Source organism: Melanerpes formicivorus, unplaced genomic scaffold (genome assembly GCF_026170545.1).
Source record: "Melanerpes formicivorus ecotype bairdi unplaced genomic scaffold, bMelFor1.0.p_v2 SCAF_2, whole genome shotgun sequence".
Classification (NCBI taxonomy): Eukaryota; Metazoa; Chordata; class Aves; order Piciformes; family Picidae; genus Melanerpes; species Melanerpes formicivorus.
In genome coordinates this window covers 7,957,748-7,978,861 of record NW_027142354.1, presented here as the reverse complement: position 1 = coordinate 7,978,861, position 21,114 = coordinate 7,957,748, and the positions used below count along the sequence as shown (strand labels likewise).

Sequence of the window (21,114 nt, the reverse complement as noted above, 5' to 3'; positions counted from 1 at the left end):
CTGATTGGCACTAACCAGTTTTCAGAAATCCCTTCTTAAATACCTTGAAATGAAAAGTCTGAAGGTTTACCAGCATCTGGCAACAAAATCACACAAAGCCTCAAATAATCATTTGTCAGTATTGGGATCAAAGGCTTCCCAATCAGGATCAGACGGCCGCTACTCTAGGGCTTCACAACAACAGAATAAAAGATGGCTTCTGCCCTCAAGCACTTAAAAACTAATTAATGGCAAATTCATAACTGCACATGTATTTGGACCCTTGCTCATGAAAAAAATCCAGACTGGAAAGAGAGAAGAGTGTACAAGAGTTTGCAATGATTCAAAGCTAGACTCAGTTCTCTGGCAGTGAAAGGGAATATTTTCATGTTGACCCCTGAACTGGTCTAGACCACCTTTCAGAAGTGAACCCCAAATGCAGTTCCTAGTAACACCACGTCATCCCCTACGTCTTCTGCAGTTATGTTCATTGGATCTGAAAGTCACATGGCTGAAGGCCTCAGCAAAGGCAAAGGTCAGTTTCAAAGGGGATGATTAAAGAGCAAACACTAACAGATTTGCAAAAAACTCTGACAAGATTCTTAGAACACAACTCATCAAAATACTCTGGTCTCAGGAGATTCCTCATCAAGCCATGATGCTTTTATCAAAGTGTCATCACATATAACCACGTGTTTCTTTCCTTTCTTTTGTACTTGCTTATTCTTGTGCACAGTAAATTGAAAGTTTTTCTTCCTAGATACAATATAATAAAGAGTATTTGCAGTACTTTATCTCAATCCTACGAACACTAAGGCATGTACATAACTTCATGCACAGGTGGTAATTCATTATTATTTATGTGAGTTAAGTTATTCACTGGAGTGCTTCCAAGACTGGAATCTCAGACTTTGGATTCTCAGCTTCTTTCCACCACCCCCCCCCCGCCCTTTCCTGGGTAAAAGTAGACTTAAATGCGGAAATTTGCTATACCATATTCCATTATAATCCAATTTGTTTTTACAGAAACTACCAGCTATGTATCACAATTTCCTGCTTTGTCTAGTGCAGTTGAAAGATGTAAATGTGACAAAGCTTTTATGATTTTCTTATTAGTAGCGTTTTTGTAACCAACTATGCCTGACTTTTATTACTCTTAAAATGAGATTTCCTACATTCCTGTTTCGACAAAGGCATGTGTGGGATATTGCTAGGTACTATATGTAAAATAAAGCAAAAGGGAATTCATTTCAGCTTAGCATGAAATCAATCTGGGACCTCTCCATAGCAACTTCTGCTAAGAGGAGTCACTGGAATTGAATTCTCCAGACGTGAACAATTCTTCCTTTAATAAATTGGCCAAAACCTGCACTGCAACTGTTTAACAAGAATTAAACATCACATTCCAGCTTCTGCCATGTTAAGTTCATCCCTTTGCATACAAAAATAGACTGAGAAAACAGATTTGTTAGGATCTTGCGGTTTCATAATGTTTGCAAGATGTGGAGGAACATCCCAATCAGTGTTTCACTCTTTGAACTTGAAGTGGGACTTGCAGACTGACTGGAGTGGCATAAAGAACTGAGTGTTGAAAAGAAAGCACGAAACATGCATCTGATACAGATTTGAGCACAGCAGATTGAAAAACAGAGTAAGAGGCAGACTGAACTTCTGCCAAAACAGTTATTTTGTGCTGCACTGCACAAGCACACACAGAAGAGGAAACAATAATTTAAAAGAAAAAAAAGAGTTTTCCCTAGATAATTTGCAGAAGAAAGAACTCTTTGGCATGATTTTAGCCAGATATCATTAGCATGCAAAAGAATCAGCACCTCTGTATACCAAAATACAAATTACTTTAGTTACATTAGTATGAAAGCACTAAGCTGGAGCCAGACTGTCTGTCTGTGGACTTCTGTGCTAGACTGGTCCATCCACTGGAATGCCTCCTGGGAGACTACATAAAAATATCCTGGGAGAACCAATAGTTAAATGTTTTGACCAAGAGAAAAGTGACTGGAATAAAACCCCCAGAAGCTCAGTGTCCATTAGTGAAGGACACCTATTTAATATGTCTCGGAGGATCAGGTTTCAGCATGAGATGTTCAAAATAATTTAATTTCTTGGAAACAAACACACCAAACTGCTTTGTGTAATAACCCAGAAACAAACAGACATATAGACTGTCACATAGATTCATTGTGACAGGGATTTGTATGCATGAAGCCTTCAAAATAAGCAAGAAAGCAAGTAAAATATATGAATAATATAGTAAAAATGGATATTCAGTAGGTGACTATCCTGAACAGACTTAAAATCTACCTCTGGGAAAAATGCCAAAGTTAGGTATCAATATTTTTAGCTTAAAGACATTTCCCTACATTATGTAGGAATGTCAAATGTAGCTCTCACTCTCTCATAGGGCACACTTGTTCCTAGGAGGGCTACATGTGGGTGGGAAAGGAGGAAGAAAAAACTTCTCTTCTTAACTGTATCTGGTGGCTGATGAAGGAAAATTCACATATTCCATAGGAGGTTTCTGTTCCACAGTCTCCAGAAGGAGGTAGGAAAATGGAGTAGGAGGTCTCGTACAGTGAGGGAGTGGATGGAGAGGGTAACTGGGGGTCATGTGAGATACACTATTAATACAGGCAGACAAAAGCATACTTATGAGTGAACTTGGGAATGCCCTCATGGGTACTAATGGTGACAAAGTTTTTCTGTTTAATGACTGGAAAAGCAGAGAGTGAGCAATAAAAAGCTTCTGAATCCTATCCAGAGAAGTGTGCATGGTTAGCGTGGCCTACACTACAACTTTTTGTCGTTGGCAATGCGATCAAAACATCCAAATGTGATCATTAAGTGTGGGTTTGTTTTTACTTTTGCATTTGGAAATCAGAGTCTCCCACGTGTAAGGTCAAAAAGAACTTTCTTTTTCTGCTTTTTTAATCAGTGTACCTTGAGTCACACCATTTATTTGGGCATCCTTGCCCTCTGGAATGACCTGAGAGAAATGGACAAAATATAAATGCTTGGAGGTAGACAAAACTCCAGCTTATAACCAGTCTTAAATCAGCGAGAAGAACTGGAATGCAATGGAACAAAGAATACACACTGTTCAGAGGGAATAAGAATGTACCTCATAAACTTTTAACAGATGATGACATCTCCTAACACATGTCCTGTCACATCAACAAATCCTCACTTAAGAGCTCAGCACTGTAGAAAACTGTATCTGCCAACTGGTGCTCAGCTGCAAAAACCATCACCAGCCACACAAGTCATAAAATAACAGCTCAAATGCCAATGTTCATAATTTGCTACTGCAGTAAATAATTAAAAATAGAAATGTACTAGTTTTACAAAGTACAAAGCAGACAAGCAAATGAGCTGAACAGTGAGAGGTTCTCTTACTACTGAGAGGCAGCACAGTTTCTCTGAAACCTAACAGAGGTCTATTGTAGTTTTTTTATTCTCTTTTTCTGTTGGCTCTGGCCAGCCCAATAAAATAACCACGACACCAAAACTCAGACAGAAACACCCACAGGTATAAAACAGCAAACCACAAAATATTCCTCTGGATGAGTTTTGTATTTTAAATATCAAAGTGATTCACTGACCAACCTTTGGCCGAATCTCTCCCACTTGAGTGTAAAGCTATCCTCTGTCGGTGCCCAAATGTGAAGCTGCAATTGGCTCTGAGTTTTTAATGAGATGCTCAGAGCTGCATCTAACAAGTCACATCTTTCATCAAATCAGGAGTTTAGTTTTTGCCACGGCTATTATAATAGCCCTGTATTATTCTAATAGCAAATATTTATTACACCGTCCAAAGTATGTACAAAAGAGACTGTCTGCTCTCAACTTCAGCAATCCTCAGGCATAAGTCAGAAATCTGTTCTGTTGACAAATACATGACCTGAAATATGTCTACTGAATCCAGGCCTTCCCACATAATCTCTGACAACAAATCCCCCTATTGTCTATGGGGATGTGGCTTTTCCTTTCCTTTTCCTGTTCTGCTCCAATCCCTTGTTAAACTGTAGACATTTTTCTTTTTAAGAGAAACTGCTTGTCTCCTTGTTTGTCTCAAGCTTTCTTGTGCTCATACATTTGTTCTGCAATCTGGCCATGACAGAATAATGGCCACCTCCACAGGCTGCATCTCTCCTGGATTGCAGGAGAGCAGAGAGATTAAAAAAAAAAACTTATCAATGTTTCATTTTTGCTCTGCTACTTCAAGAAATAGCATAAAGAACTAGTGGAAAAGGGAATTGAAAGTTTACATGTCAGGAAGTATCACAGTATCACCAAGGCTGGAAGAGATCTCAAAGATCATCAAGTCCAGCCCGTCACCACAGACCTCATGACTAGACCATGGCACCAAGTGCCACGTCCAATCCCCTCTTGAACACCTCCAGGGATGGTGATTCCACCACCTCCCTGGATAGAAATAACTGAGAGTGAATATCCTTGTCTACCTCTAAGCACAGCATCTCACTCCTTGAAAATATTAAGTGATCACACTTGGTCTACGAAGATGCCTTCCCTTAAAGCAATGTCCACATTGTAGACTTACTGATGTCACTTAGAATATTTAAATATGGGGGAAGGGGAAACATCTATTTTTCCTGTGATTTTTTCCCCCCCTTTTTTTTTTTTTTGCTTGCCTGATTTATCCAAATGGGCTCACAAAATACATGTGGAAGAACACAGTATGCACAGCTGTGCATCTGCATAACATTTTTGTTTAAACCATTGCAATTAAACAATTTAGTGTCAGTACTATTTTGTACTGTTTAGTCAGGGTGAAGCACAATTTTATACCACCCTTCCAGCATAAACAAATCCCTCAATACTTTTGGAATACCCTGTGTTCTCACAGGATTTCCACTGAACACCTCCCCTCACAAAGTATTTGCTCTCATAGAGACCCAGTTCTCATAACAATCCAGACTTTAGTGTGGATTAAGAACTTGTGTACAGACGGAAATCATATGCAGAAAAGATAAGGACCACATCTCCTAGAGAGGTCATGCACCAGAGCCTGAGGTCCAGCTGTGCTTAGGAACTTACGCACAGACACATTCCGCCTGAAGCTTAGGCACACTTCAACGACATGCAAAACTTAAAGCCTACTCACGATAAGCTCTACCTGTATTCTCTTTCCTATTGCTCCTGCCTCCTTTCAGTCAATAAAATACATATTGGAGTTTCACAGGCAATTAAGCTCACAATGACTTCTCCATAAATATGGCAAAGATAGTCACTGCAGGAAGGAAAAAGGCTACTACTCTTATTTTACAGTCTCTGGAAATAAATACATTTCCCTTCTTGTGTGGCTGCCACCTATTAACACCAAAACAAACAAAAAAAGGATTATACTTAAGAATTCCTCTCCTTTCACTTTATAGTTCATGACATTTGTTGGCTGACGCTGATCTCAGTAGCATAGTTACATATGTATAGAGGGCACGGTCTCAAGCTGTGCCAGGGGAGGTTTAGACTGGATGTTAGGAAGAAATTCTTCATAGGGAGAGTGATTGCCCATTGGAATGGGATGCCTGGGGAGGTGGTGGAGTCACCATCACTGGAGGTGTTTAGGAGGAGACTTGATGGGGTGCTTGGTGCCATGGGTTAGTTGTTTAGATAGTGTTGGATGATAGGTTGGACACAATGATCTCAAAGGTCTCTTCCAACCTGGTCTATTCTACTCTATTCTATTCTATTCTATTCTATTCTATTCTATTCTATTCTATTCTATTCTATTCTATTCTAAATTCACTGTGCTTGAGATACTCTTGGTTTACGCAAGCCAGCTGTCTCTGCTGTCTGTACTACTGGGTGTTAAGATCCCATTTCTAAGGACTCTGCATGGGTTCTTAAAGAACAGTAGTACTGGGATTTAAAAAACAAAATATCCCTACTCAAAAAAACAAAGCAAGAAACCAGGACAAATTAATTACTGTTTCTGTCTCTAAGGCAGTTTTCAAAGTTATCCACAGAAGTTTGTGAGCTACCAAATGTGTTCTGATGGAAAAACTTTGCATTGAAGTTGGCTTAGACTTTAGTCATGCATTATGTGAGATGGCGCAGGAGATGTAAACATCGTAAGAGCACAATCAAAAAGGCATGAAACGAAAGACTGCCTTGCAAGGACAATCCAGCAATTTCTATGGCACTCCGTGGGCTACACTCAAAAGTGATAGAAATGTTCATGTTCAGTTAGGTTTCTCTCTTGTTTTGATAAATTGAAGTTAAGACTGGTTCTGACAGTTGTTGTTACAGTGTTTTAAAAAAAACAGCAGAAGAGGAGCTTTTGACAGAGTACTGAAAAGTGCACTGATTTGGCACGGTGGAGCTGCAAAACAAGCCAGGCTGTTTTTCAGGAGACATGCATAACTATACTTAGCATTCCAAAAATTCAGATTTCTGTCTGGGCAGATGAGTTTTCCTATTAGCTTTCTCTTTTAATAGTTACAAACAGCTGTTCCAAAACACAGAGGACTGGCCCATCTGTGGTTATAATCTATAGGTTCTGGCTTTGGACATTTCCAGCCTATTGGCTGGGGAGGTAGGCAGGGAGAATAGGTCTGTAATGTACTGGTTTTCATATCCTTTTTTTGAGCCCTTGATTATGGCTGGGATTAAGAGGTAGGAAACTTATGGTAAACAAGCCCTTCAACTGACATAGTATGGCCATGGTTACATTCTTAAACAGAAATAACTTTGTATTAATTTGAATGGCACAACACCTGGAAAACTTGCACCTGAGTATGGCCATATCAACATTCTCCCTGTCTATTTTTTCCCCTTCCATACATTTGCCCTAAATTTTTGTTTCATTCAGGCCTTTATCTCAACTCCTGCCAGAAGCCCACTCCTGCTGCTACACTATGGTCTTCCCACCAGTCTCTTCTGCTCTTGCTTGTGTATGCCCTGGGCTCCCACTGCCAGTCCAGCCAGGCATGCTGCTGACTTAGCAGGGGAGCTCCTGCTCCTCCAGGCTCCAATTGCCTCTTTTCCTCCCTCACTCTTCTTCCTGCTCTCCTCTCTGCCTTTGGGACTTGAACTTCTTTTGGTTCTCATTGGAGGGCAGAGGATGAATTCAATTGTGTGCCTGGGAGAGGGATACATACACCCCCCACTCCCCCCTGCATTATTCATCTCGGAGTCAGACAAGAGAACCAAAGACTCAGTGGAAAGGCTGGAGAGTCAAAGAGCAACATCTGTAGTTGCTACTGAAATGGATCACTCACTCATTCAGCCTGATTCACCAATTTCCCTGTAAATTCACCCATCACCCCAGATTATTTCTTCTTCCCTTATGCATCCAGATTGTGTCAGCTATTTCCATTTGCCCACTACACCTTTTATCTCTCTGCAACATCTCATCCAACGTACCTCAGGAACTTCTCATCCTTGCCCCTTTCATTCTTCCCTCATTTTCAGCATCTGCTTCAGCCCTGCCACACTTACTGCACCTTGGATCTGTGTCTCACTTCTCCCCTTGACTTTTTCACATTAACCCTCTGAAAAGGAGTTTTACTGTACACTTTCCCTCTAACTTCACCCAAGCCATGATGAACATGAAAGGTTGAAAAACACATGAAAGTGCAGGCAAGACAGCTCTCCTCCAGTGAAGTGACACAATTCACAGCTTACATACCTTGCCATACTTCTGTGCGTAGGATCCTGTAAGCAGCGAGTGGAAAACAATAATTGTTTCATCCAAATCCCAAACAAATACACGCTGGAAACAGAAGTGGGGATAATATTACTAAACAAATAACATCAGGGGGGGCTAAAAGTCAACTGAGTCCTAAAGTTTAATCAAGCACTTGACTGAAAAGTTTTTCTCTGAAAAACAGCAAGAATATGTATCGTGCATGGTAAAAAGTCAGAAGGAGAATAACTTCTGAGCTCTTCAACAGGAAAGCTGTGTAACACAGATTTCAGCAGTGTGATGGGGGTTAAACATAACTGTTAAGGATAAACAGTACTCTTAGATACTTCTCTGAAAATCTTACTAATCCAAGGTTCCTCTTTATTTCTACTGTATAGCTAAACTCTTGAGTGAAAGTGTTGTATGCTATATACAATGTCATTCACCATTTAAAGAATGTAATTTAAAAATGAGGAAACTCTATATATTGATAAGGGGCTCATTGTCACTGGTAAACTATAAAAGAAAGATGAAAACTGAAATGTAAGAAGTTAGACTTTTTCACTGGAAATGTTAAATCCCCTGAGAAGCGAAAAATTTGCCAGTTTCTGTATGAAATGATATCTTGTGCCTAGCACTGCAGGCCACTCTTCTGCACCAGCAATGGCTGTGTGGCCAGCCAAGTTCCAGCAACAGTCTTCTGCTGTTCCTGGAGCTGGTCAGTGAAGGGAGAGCAGTAGGGCTGGTTAAGGCTGCTCACTCCCAGTGCTGGTCTGGTAGCAGCAGGGGCACACTGTAATGGTGAGCAGCACATTACCCTGATGCCAGAGCTAGAGTGTTTCACAGACACACAGGCACTCTGCTTCCTCCTCCTCCTGTCACTGAAAGGCACTTACAACACAGGAGTAATAAGACTATAATTACCCCATTGCTAAGAGGTCATCTGTGTTTTAAATCATCACCCCATATATTAGGCAGATATATTTCTTCACTAAGGCACTGATCTTGCACATATTTAAGTACAACCATAACTTCACTGATCTAATCTGCCTCATTGAAAACCACTGACATTCTCTACATGCACAAGGGCAAAACTGTGCATAAATATTTGAAAGCCTATGTCCAGATGATCCTGCACCACATTCACAAATAGATGGAAATAAGCTGAGAAATGTATCTGAGATTGCCTCTTAAAAAAGTAGCTAAAAGAAAATGTGACAAACTGAATACAGGAGTCTCACAATTTTCTGGCTCTCCTGCATGAGAATCTGAAAGACACCCATTAATACAGGTTTAAAGAAATAAAAGGGCAAGGCTGAATCACATTTACTTTTCTGCCTAACTCTGTCATAAGGAACAGTCCTATCTTATTGTACATGCATGTTAAAATGACAGCTGTTAGTGAGACTGAGTCCATGAGGTTTTCTAAAATGCCTTAACCTCTTACCACAACTGTGGGTTTCAGAATTTAGTTTTCCTCAGAAGAAACCTCCATGTTACCATTCATCAGTTACTGCAAGCATACCTCCAAGTCACTGTCCGGAGGGGGTGATGGATTATTCTTCCTCCCTCTACCCCGAGACTTTGACCCAGAACTCCTACATGTTCTCTCATCAAGATCTTTGATTGGCGTGGAGGGGCTCTGTACTGTGTCAAACTCCCCTGCAAAGTCAATCATTCATGGCATAATTAGCAATGGATTTTGAAATGTATGTTTTTCCCCCCCTAATAGCTAGATGAATATATATGCAAACATGACCATAAGATGCACCTAAAAGAGTTCTGTAAAATGAGTGATAATATGATTTGAAATGGAACTTGCAAATACCATAGGCACTTTTGGCTTTACCAAGGAAACATTATAAACTTTAGCAGAGTAACAGAAAGATTAAAAACACACATATGCATGTGGAGACATAACCAGATATATACAGGAGCTTTTGCAAAATGTCGACAGATCCAACAAAGAGGCATTTTAAGTCACATTAGTGACTTCTCAAAACACAAAGTGCATTTTAGTTAAAGTAGTTCATTTCTCATGTTTGGAATTCAGCTAGATGTATTTCCAACCCTGTATTACTTTTACCAGAACATGCTTTGTCATATTCCCACTCACCAGAAGAGCCAGCCAGCTTCCTGATTCATCAACTTCTCCCATGTCACCTGCTCTTTAGGTGAGTTAGCTTTTTTTTTTAACCTTAGCTCTGCCCATAAACTGGCAGAAGAAAGTTGTATTATCAAATGCAATACTCCTGTTACTACTGGAAAGAGGGTGAAGTCATACTGTATTCTCATCATCTTTCTCAAACGTATCCAGAGAAGGGCACCAAGGCTGGTGAGGGGTCTGGAGCACAAGCCCTGTGAGGAGAAGCTGAGGGATCTGGGGTTGTTTAGCCTGGAGAAGAAGCTCAGGGGAGACCTTACTGTTGTCTACAACTACCTCAAGGGTGGTTGTAGCCAGGTGGGGGTTGGTCTCTTCTCCTACACAACCTGTGACAGAACAAGAGGACACAGTCTCAAGCTGCTCCAGGAGAGGTTTAGGCTGGGAGTTAGGAAGAAATTCTTCATAGAAAGAGTAATTTGCCATTGGAATGGGCTGCCCAGAGAGGTGGTGGAGTCACCATCACTGGAAGTGTTTAAAATAAGACTGGATGAGGCACTTAGTGCCATGATTCAGTTGATTAGATGGTGTTGGGTTGGACTTGATGATCTCGAAGGTCTTTTCCAACCTGGTTAATTCTGTATTCTCCAAGTATCACCAATTGCCTGCTGTCAGACAGAGGATGCACTAAATGGACCTTCGATCTCACTTTGTGTAGTTACTTTTCTTAACACTTAACACTTAGGCCTATCCTTGACTTAGCCATTTAATATGCTTTACCTCTGCTGGTAACAAAGAGCTTTAGAAGTGATTACAAAGCAGGAGTGCAGGAAGGATGGCATGGAACTTCACCTTACTAAGTACTTCTATGCCACAGCTCAGTAACTGGAAAACATCCTTTTGCTCATAACACAGGACCTTCATCATCTGTTCAAAACTGCTAGAAATAAATGCTGGTTGGTGATGTTCTTGAGTACTAAATGACATAAATCCTCCTTCATCATCTATCCTGTGAAGGATTTTACTTTTCTCCATTAATGAAGGGAAGGGTATGGCTTAGATTTGACATCTGCTGAAGCATTTGATTCAAGAGAGTGAGTCCTCACACAGTAATTGTGCATTTCAGAGTCACTTTGGCAATATTTGTTAAAAGTGCTTACGACAGCAAATCTGCAAATTAACTAAAATTTGGTACAAAGATTTCCCAAGAGCCATCTATCATGCATCAGATTTTGAGTTGGAATCTGAGCGTTATCCATTTCTCCAAGGGAGCATGACTAATGTCATCAAAGTACACCATGCAACAGAAAAAGTGTCCATCAGATCAATGAAAATGATTGGTCTGATCCATTCTGAACTTGCAAGATCATGTCTGGAAAATACCTAGTTTTGAGTCCCCAGAGACATGAGAAAAAGATTAAGAAACTGGAGATAGTGCAGGTGAGGCTCACCAAGTCAGTGAAGGGTCTGAGCACATTGGAGAAAGGACTGAATGACTCTCTACAGAACTACAAAGAAAGGACAAGAAACAATAGAAAACACAGCAAGGGATATTCCTGTTAGACACAAGACAAAAATCCTTCACTGTCTCACTCCTGAGACAGAAGCCCAAAGAGGCTGTATGTTCTCCAGCATTGGAGATAGTTGAAACTTGATTGGACACAGCCCTGAGCAACATACCACAGAATTACAGAACTACCAGGGTTGGAATGGACCTCAAAGATCATCCAGTTCCAACCAAAGATCACCCAGTTCCAGCCCCCTGTGCCATAGTCAAGGACACCCCACACATGACCTAACTTGGCTTGTCCATGAGTGAGTGGACCAAAAGGTCTCCAGAGGTCTCTTTCAACATGAATGACTGAATGTTTGTTCCCTGAATGTGATCTTTGCTGAGTCATACACCTCATTCTCCCTCCACAAAAAAAGAATTAAAACCTGCTAGTATAGCAGACACTAAGGAGAAAACATTGACTGCAGGCTCAATCAAGACCCTGTGCATAATGTAACACAACAGTTAAAATTCTTAATCTCTTTCATCATTTATTTATACCTTACAGTGAACCACATACAGAAGATTATTAAAATAAATACTCTGGGAAGATCTATTTGTGTATCTTGACTGGAAAATGACTGTTGTATTTCTTGGAAGAATAAGATTTAAGCTCATAATGTCACATTCCTGAATGGGAGCTCTGGATATTGATCGGAAAGAATTCAAGATTCAAGTAAAAGAGAACAAGGAAGTTAGTTGCCAAGCCTTTTGGTTAGGACATTTACCTGGAGAATATAGGTTCTTGGTTCCAATGACATCTCCAGGGGACACTTGTCTATCTGACTGAATGATTAACATATATGAAATATAAAGACACATGTCTATGACCAAAAATCCACATTCCTGTACCCTCAAGTGGAAGGTGATGAAACATGAAGAAATAAAGTCTGTCTCTCACTTCCTGGGATAATAGTCAAATTATTCTGCTATCACCCAGAAGAAGATATTGGCACTTTTTTCTTCAACTAGGTGATGACAAGTTCAATGTCACAAACCCAATGTGCTCCATTGCCTATATAGGACAAAGGCAAACTTTCAGGCAGCATCTAAGAAGAGGTTTTTCAAAACTGCAGTTTTAGAATTCATCTCAGGCAGTGTTTCAGGTAGGTCCATCCTGATTTGGATAAAGATCATATGCATTCTACAGCAATTTCTCTTCAGCCCAAACTCCCACTTGCCCCAAATGAGCAGCAATAATACGATCTAATGAATAATGTTCCCATGCTGTTTTCACTTTGTCCCTATAGAACACAGAGTGAGTTCTTGTTGACTAATCATTTCTATTCCCAGCATGGTGTTGGTGTCAGTAAGGACACTGCAGGCAGCACAGCGATCAATAAAGTCACATTATCTTAGTTCTTTTTCCGTTACAAGAGCAGTAACATATACTTTTGTAAATGCACAAATGTACAAAAAGATGCTTCATAAACAGAATTCTCACGCAGAAAAAAACCCAACACTGACTTCCAAAGAAGCTTTGAGTACTCAAAAGAGTTCTGTATGAAAATACAATTTCCTCGATTTTTCTGGCAGAGGGGGCAAAATATCCCCAAACAAAACCCCAGAGATGAAAAAAGGAAAACTTAAATAAGTGAAGATGGGTGTTTACATTCTTACCACAAAAGTCCTTATATTCACAAAGTTTCAACATCTTACAACAAAATCAAGAGCTAATTCTCCAGGAATGTATCAAACCATCTGCTCTCAATGGCTGTGTTTAATCTACCGAAATTAAAATACATATAAAAAACGCCTGCTCTAAATCCTTTCTCTAAGTATCCAACAACTGAAGTAAATAACTTCAATTTTCATTTAGCATTAGCCATTACCAGTTGCCCCAGGCTCCTGCTTGGGTCAATGCTGTACATGATTGCATAATTATCCATTAATCAGTGCTGTAACTAATCACTGTACCTTGCAAGTTCCAGATATTTAAAGCCAACTTTATTTCATTACGCTAATCTCTAAATCAGAATGAGCAGCTGTCTCTTACTTGAATGCAAGGTATGCATCTATTTTGGAACTGCAGAAGTCAGTAGTGCATGTTTTTTTAACAACTGTAGGCTTAATTGCTTGATTTGCTTTTTACCCACAGCAGGCTAAAGGAGCAACTGCATTTTCTTATCCTCCTTTTGCTTTAGAAATTAGGGTCAGTGCCAATAAAAGGAAAACTTAGTAAAAATTCAGCCATGGAACATAAAAGAAGGTGAGAAAATTTAGCACCAAAGAGTAGCAAAAACCTTACCCTTGTGAAGACTTCCTACTGCAGCTCATATTAGACAGCAATTTTTATTGCAATGTTTGAAATTTGTAGCTTCTCCAATATTCAGCACACGCCTAATAAATAGACTACATAGCTTTCTCCCACTGGAACTATGAGCAGCATTAGAAATCCAATAAAGCCAGAGGCAAATGCTAAAACCAGAACATGGAATGACCACTTTATCACAGATACTGATACACGTGAGCATACACTGGTTCATGTCCAGCATGAAGCCTTCCATGCCATGGAGACCTTGCAGCAGTTCCAGTTAGAGGCTGCGGAGTTTCAGCACCACCATTATAAAAGCAGGTGGTCTTTCATGTTCTGGTAATCAGAATATTGCCTCCCACCTGCAGTTTGAGGATAACATCCACTCCTCCCTATTAAAACACAGTTGTGCCACTTAACAAGGAGAAAATTTGGCACAGTTTGCACATAGACCTTGGCCTGTCTTTGCTGCAAGCCAATAACACAATTGGAGCAAATATCCTACAACATCACTTCACCTAACTCCAGACATATGAAAGTTTTTACTTAGATATAGAAACACAGGAAGGACATAGGAAGCTTTTATCCTGGCTCCCTACAGAACTATTTATTCTGCTAGAATTTTTACCACCCTAGATTAAATGTACCCATGTACTCATCAGATATACTCATACTCATCTCCTGAGTCAGAATCCTTTACAGATTCTTCTGACTTATCCCAATATGACACTACAAAGTGTCCCTGGAGGTACCTATTTGTCTCAGAGACACTCTGGTAATGAGTGCATTTTGAAAAATCTTCATGTAGGGTCAGCAAAATACAAGCAGAAGTCCATGGCAAGGGCTGAGCCTTACACAGATGTGGGACAAATAAACTTCTGAGCTTCTTCATACTCTCCTCACGGATTTACTTCTGTTACATATTCTTAGCAGAAAGAGCAGCCAGATGGTGGCTTCAACATTATAAACCTCTTTCTTTTTTGTGTGTGTGGCATGTAATATGATATTGCTTGTTATGAGTAGCAGAAAGAGTAAAGTCTATTTCAGTTTTAATCTCATTTTCTTTACTTGGTCAACAAATAAAATTGTAACTGATATGAACTCCTCATCTAAAGGGGCTTTATTATGAAAACAAGAAGTCCTGTATATGTGGAGAGTACTCGAGGCTTCAATTAGTTATTTGAATTATTAGCTAGCAGATGGCAGAAAACTGCCTTGCTGTGTTTAATCTTAGGTTTTAGCTGGAGCAAGTCTTAAGGACCAAGCAATAAAGGCCTGTTAGCAAGTGAAGGCAGTGAGCGCTGAAGCTCTGCAGTATAATCTGCTGTATCCAAAGTGATCCCCAGGGCACTGCACCTCACTGATGGACATTTATTTTTACAGTGACACAGAAGGACACAGGCATGTCATGTATTTGCAAAGTGGGTGTTGCACTCTCACCAGAGGGTCCCATGATCAGTGCAACACTGCACAAAAATAAGGAATGTGTGGGCAGATTTGTAAGTTCAGATGCACAATCTACTTAGCAGGCCAACGAGTTCATATCGTGCTTAAATAACCCAAAGAAAAGAACAATCCTTGAAGCTTTCATATATTTTCCACCTGATCAAGCTATATAAAAATTGTCTTTTTGTCAATGCTATTCAATATTAAGGAAATGTTCAATGTACAGTAAATGTGTACAGCATTACTAGGAAACACAAGGGACAGACAATATGGGAAATGCTATCTGATTTTCTCAAATAAAAATGTGGAAGAACAACAAAGGAACAAAGGGAAGTATGCACAACTATCAAAACATCAGCTATGAATACTCTTCAAACTCTAAATTAAAAAAAAAACCCCAAACCTTAATATGTGATTTGTGTCTGTTACAAATGGCCTGCAGCTGCTGGAATGTCACTTGAGTTCAAGTTACCTCTTAGCAGTTTGGGGGGTTTTCTTAAATTATCATAGGGAAAAATTTCACCTCAAGTAATTAAAATTCCAACAGTTTTAGTAAAGTTAAGCATCTCACATGAAGTATAAGGCTTTGCTTATACTTTTCTACACAGTATTACTTTTCTTTTGAATAATTCCAATGCATCAGGATTTTTCTATTCTGCTTTTCAGTGAGATACTGCAGTTGCTGGGATGAGAATCAGGAAGATTTAAGTAATGGATAGAGTGTGTGAGTAAAGCCTATTTCCTCCCTATTCAGAGCCTAACCAAACATGCAGGTTTATAGACTTTTAAGAAGAGTTTACAGTCTGTGTGTAAGGCAGACACTACCCACGCTGCCAGTGCCCCTGAAAGAGATTAGTTTAGCAACACTGAGCTAGCAGTTGATAAACTTTCCCATAGATGCTATGCACAGCCTTAGCAAGCTGCTTAGGTTATGAACATATGACATAGTACAGAGCTAGATCTTTAACAACTTCCTGTAAAATGGAAACAACACAGGAAATTGAGCATGAAGAACCAGGCTCTGTTCACCCAGTAAAGACACTACACTCATGTGACAGTGGCTGCAAATTCCCAAACTATCCCACCATGATCTTCACGGATCAGCACTATAGTATGCATAATTTCAATTACATAGTTTTGGCTTTTCTTATTTCAGTCCCATTTATATTCAATGGGGGGAAATAAATTGGTGAAATGTTCAGGAAATCTAACATTAAAAAAAAATAAAAATCAGTTAATATTTTGGTTTGCAGAACGCATAGAATGCAGCAGGTAAATAACTGTGAATTGAGTTACAACGACAATGGGAAAAACAGAAGAGCTGCTCTTAGCCAGCAGCAGTACCCTTAAGAACAGAGCCGTGCAAGCAAATGCTGCGTTGTGGTGGGTGTGCACAAGGGGGCAGAGTTGGGCAGGCTAATAGTATATCCTGATGTCTCCTGAGAGCCACCCTTCTGGAAACTCAGCTACCTCAAAGCTCTTTCATTAAACAGACCTATGCGAATAACCAACCAATTGCTCTATTAGTTAACTGAATTAGTGAATTAGCAAGGAGGCTTTTATACATTTGAATAAAGCTCATGTTCTGCTGTTCAGTCTAGAAAGGAGAGGGCTCCAAGGAGACCTAATTGTGGCCTTCCAGTATCTTAAAGGGGCTACAAGAAAGTTGGGGAAGCACTTTTTCGGGTCTCAGGTAGCTATAGAAATAGGGGGAATGGAGCAAAACTAGAAATAGGAAGATTCAGATTGGATGTTAGGAAGAAGTTCTTCACTATGAGGGTGATGAGACACTGGAGCAGGTTGCTCAGGGAGGTGGTAGAAGTCCCATCCCCAGAGGTTTTTAAGGCCAGGCTGGATGTGGCTCCTGGCAACCTGATCTAGTCTGAGGTGTCTCTGCAGGGGGTGGTGGAACTAGATGATCCTTGACGTCCTTTCTAACCCTGACAATTCTATGATTCCATGTACTTTTGCTAGCATGGTAGGGAAAATGTTAAATGAAAAGTATCTTGATTTACATTCTTAACAGCAATATTTCAGAACATCTAGGTGGTTACACATGTCTTCCACTATCAGTAACAGCAGAGCTCATTGCATTTTTATTTCAAAAGTAATGAAAGGTTTGTCATTATACATTTTTTGAACTAACAGATCCCCACCACACTGTTGTAACATCTTTTAAGCCTTCTTCCACAGGCAGCCATCTCAGTCTGCAAAGAGTTTTATTTAACTAGTAAACCAACTAGAGAGGTTTGCTTAAAAAACAAACAAACAAACAAAATAAAACAGACTTAGTTTTTTGGCTGGTGTGCATGATAAAGTTTTCTGAAAAGCAAGAGTTTAAAATGTCAGTGTTCAAGGCAGGTAGATGTGAGAACCTCATCTTTAACCAAGGCCAGAAGAAAATACAAAAAAATGTTTTCACCTGAATGTAGATCTGTACCTGGTTGACTAGTCAGCCCAGAGAGAGAATCCTGTAACTGGTAGGTTGATGATGATGAAGTGCCATCAGCCGTGTTGTTTGAGGTCATATATGCACCATATGTTGATGCTGAGTAATACTGTGCATATTGATTTTGGCCAAAAGCTGTGTAGGAGGGATAATCCTAAAACAGTAAATGCAGCAGAATAGATAGTTAGGTAGAGCAAGGAGTGAATTTTTTCTGCTATGTGTGCATATGACCTTTACAGGAGTTTGGGGGAGTTAATGTTTAGTTTTGTTTTATTTTGTTTAACTTTAAGGGTATGTAACACTTTGTTGTTTTTTTCTTTTTAATTTAAGGATATTTACTAAAAGACTACAGGGAGGCTGCTGATGTATTTAAGTGCCAAAAGACGCAGCTAGGCTTCCAGGGGGGTTTTGGTTGCTTTCCACAGAAAATAGCAGTGACCTGCAGTGAGTCTAAGTCAACATAACAGATCTAAATTTAACTAACATGCTATCCCTGAAGTTATCTGAATCCTGTTGTAATTGACAAATAAACATGTTAATGTGCATACTTGTTGAGAACTACTGAAGTCTAAGTCAACATAACAGATCTAAGTTTAACTAACACGCTATCCCTGAAGTGATCTAAATCCTGTTGTAATTGACAAATAAACATGTTAACGTGCATACCTGTTGAGAACTACTGAAGTTTGTAGAATTTGAAACAGAATTGTTTGCATAAATAGTGGATGATGGTGTAAAACTAGAACCTAAAAATTAAAAACCACAGTTAACTGTGAGAACTTGGGTGTCAGTAGAAATAAAACTCTACACATAGTATTCCGTGTTAAGGTACAGAGCAGTCAGGAGAAGAAACAATTTTTATTTTCTCTTTAACTAATAAAATATTACAATGAAAGCTTAAAAATACACACACACACACACACACACATATATATATATAAAATGCTACTTCCACAGATAGAGGCATGCATTCCCCTTCATACCATGCAACGATGTTGGCAGTAAGCCACTGCGCTGATTGAGAAGGCGTTTTTCAATTCATTTCAGTGTCTCACCCCTCTTCAAGTATTGTTTTCCTCATTTACCTTCATTTCTAAGTGTAATGGTTTACCAAAAAACCATTAAAATTTCAAAGAGTACTTTAAGGATCCAGGTGTTTTTAATAGCTCTATAATGATGAGGCATGTCCCTCCTTTCAACATGTCAGGTGATTCATTTTAATCGTTGTATAAAAAGCTTAAAATAAAACGTAAACCAAGCTATCGATGATCAAAGGTTAATAAATTAATTAACAAGTGAACTAAAATCTGAATAATAAAGAATATATATGAATTAAGGAGAAATTCTAACGAATTATGTTAATCCAAAGACAAAACAAGCATCAAACAATGTCACACTCAGAAACATGGAAACACAAGGAAGAGTGACTTCTGTACACCAATAAATACAACAAATGCTTTGAGTCCTGCTATGCAATTTCACCTCATAAAAAAAGTCAAGGTGCAAACAGGGATTGCATTGCATGACAGATCACCAGAATAAATAGGTACATGCATATTAATAGCGGAAAAAATACTCAGGTTTAAATATTAGAGATAAAAGTAGCCTTCAATGACAAGCATACTTGCCAGAGTTCACCAAATATGAATGGAAAAATACATGATAACTATGAGGGAAGAGGGGGCTGTCTTCAGTAGTGGGATAAACCCTGACATCGGTGGTTACTCACCTGGCATCTGGTAAGAGTAGGGTGTTTGGCCTGGCTGTGGGGTGGAAAACCCTGGGCTGTAACTGAGGCACCCACTCTGCAGTGGTGATTGGGTCTGCGAGAGCCCACTTTCCGTCTTGATGCCTGGCAACATTACACCCAAATCTGTATAAGAAATTAATTTTCAACTGATTCTTTGAAATATTTTCTCGCATTTGGGAAAACAAAATTAAAAAGAAAGCACAGAAAGCATTCAAGGCGTCATTGCACTTAGTTCTATGTAAGGGAGAGGTAATAAGAAAGAGGTCAAATACCGTAAGTGGGTAAGCTGTAGGGCTGTCCTGTCTGAGAGTAGGCTGTATAGACTGCTGGTTGCTGCATTCCTGAATACTGGGTTTGTCCGGCATAGGCAGACATTGTTTGAGCTGCTGGTGTAGAAAGAATGTGTGGATAGGGCCTAAATATCAGGAAAAATAGCATTACTGTGGCAACAAATACTTTATATGTTGATTCAAGCAATAAAATAAAGAAAAAAGGTTTAAAGATATACAAAGGCAGTTCATTATTCTGCCAACTGTTCCTCTCCTGGGTTTTAGTCCATCCCCCACTGAAGTAAGTGGCTCACATTCCCCAGGGAATGGTGAATATTTTGTGCTGTTCCATCACTGCAATTTAATTCTCAAGATACTGTGTCCAGGACTAGGTGGACCACGGCACTGCTTTATGACTTGATATGAATTTGACCCCTTTCAGCCAAGAACAGCATACTTAAATCAGATAAGCCCCCATGATTTTTTAATTGAGTGGAGGGAAACTTGGACGAGAAGAATAAAGGAAATATGGTGGTGAACATTACAGCTCCCACATTCTGTCCTCTGTGTACAGTTCTGCTTCAACAGACATCTAGCCTCTAGCTTCAACAAGAGACGGATCACGCCCATTGAGAGAAGCATGAAAAACATTCACGGCAATACTTTGGTAACCAGACAGGCTTTAAACATTTGGAAAATATGGGCTAGGGAAATAGAATGGAAATAAAAGTTGTCTTTTATTTATTAATACTGGGGGTTTATAGAGAGATTGAGTAAAATTAAGTTTAAAATTTTTGCCCTCCAGAGCAGCAAAAACATACAGGGAAACATTTGTCTGGGATTGTTTCGTAAGTCAAGTAAGACTTTATGGACCAAGAGTTGGATAAACACACTCTGCAGAATTATGCTAACTGAAACCTGGCCATTAAAAGCCAGGACTAAATGTCAGATGATGATGATGATTATTATTATTATTATTTTCACATTCTCTCTAATCAGTACAGTTGGCAGCAGTCATAATGAGAAAAGAATTGCTCATTAATTCAGATGCCAATACATTACAACATTAGATTAAAAAGTCTATTAATTCTTGTAGTATATTTGGCCCAAAGTATCTGATATAGCTCACCAAAACCTGGTTTAAGTGGAATGGGAGCTATGCTTAGGTCAGGCACCCACTTTCTGAATCAACAAATGTTGGCTACCATGATAGAAATGCAAATTTGTTAAACAAAAATTGAAAACTCCTGATCAGCTACAGTCCCAAACTTTTCATCTGAGTCACACAGGTAGCTGTATCAAATACACAGAAACAAAGAGATGGCATACTGGCATCAAGCACCCTTGTGCACAACACTGAACACAGGACAAGCAAACTACTAGGCTGCCAACTGCAGTATTTTGATACAACATCTTCAGTGCATTTTCCTAGGATTCCTACTCCTGGCTGCTCCCAAAAATGAGATTAAAGGCTATGCCAATTTATTTGATTTTAAAACCTTATGCTATCGGAGAAGGAGGAGGAAAGGGTGGTTCATGACTGTGGAATGTTTGGAAGCATTTGGCAATGCTGGCACTGGGAGTGTCCGTGACAGGGTTACCCCTCAGTACACGTCTTGCACATGCAATTGTGGTTTCTAAATATAAA

At 39.5% G+C, this 21,114-nt stretch overlaps 1 protein-coding gene across 1 annotated transcript in view; it reads right to left on the bottom strand.

Moving 5' to 3' along the window:
• EYA4 (EYA transcriptional coactivator and phosphatase 4) overlaps positions 1-21,114 on the bottom strand; it is a 183,362-nt gene that overhangs the window by 21,721 nt on the left and 140,527 nt on the right. Inside the window, exons 8-13 of the mRNA XM_068149808.1 lie at positions 19,470-19,612; positions 19,177-19,320; positions 18,114-18,193; positions 17,439-17,601; positions 9,171-9,307; positions 7,649-7,732 (exon numbers count right to left, since the gene is read on the bottom strand). Coding sequence (XP_068005909.1) covers positions 7,649-7,732; positions 9,171-9,307; positions 17,439-17,601; positions 18,114-18,193; positions 19,177-19,320; positions 19,470-19,612 — 751 coding nt within the window. The remainder of the gene's footprint in view (positions 1-7,648; positions 7,733-9,170; positions 9,308-17,438; positions 17,602-18,113; positions 18,194-19,176; positions 19,321-19,469; positions 19,613-21,114) is intronic.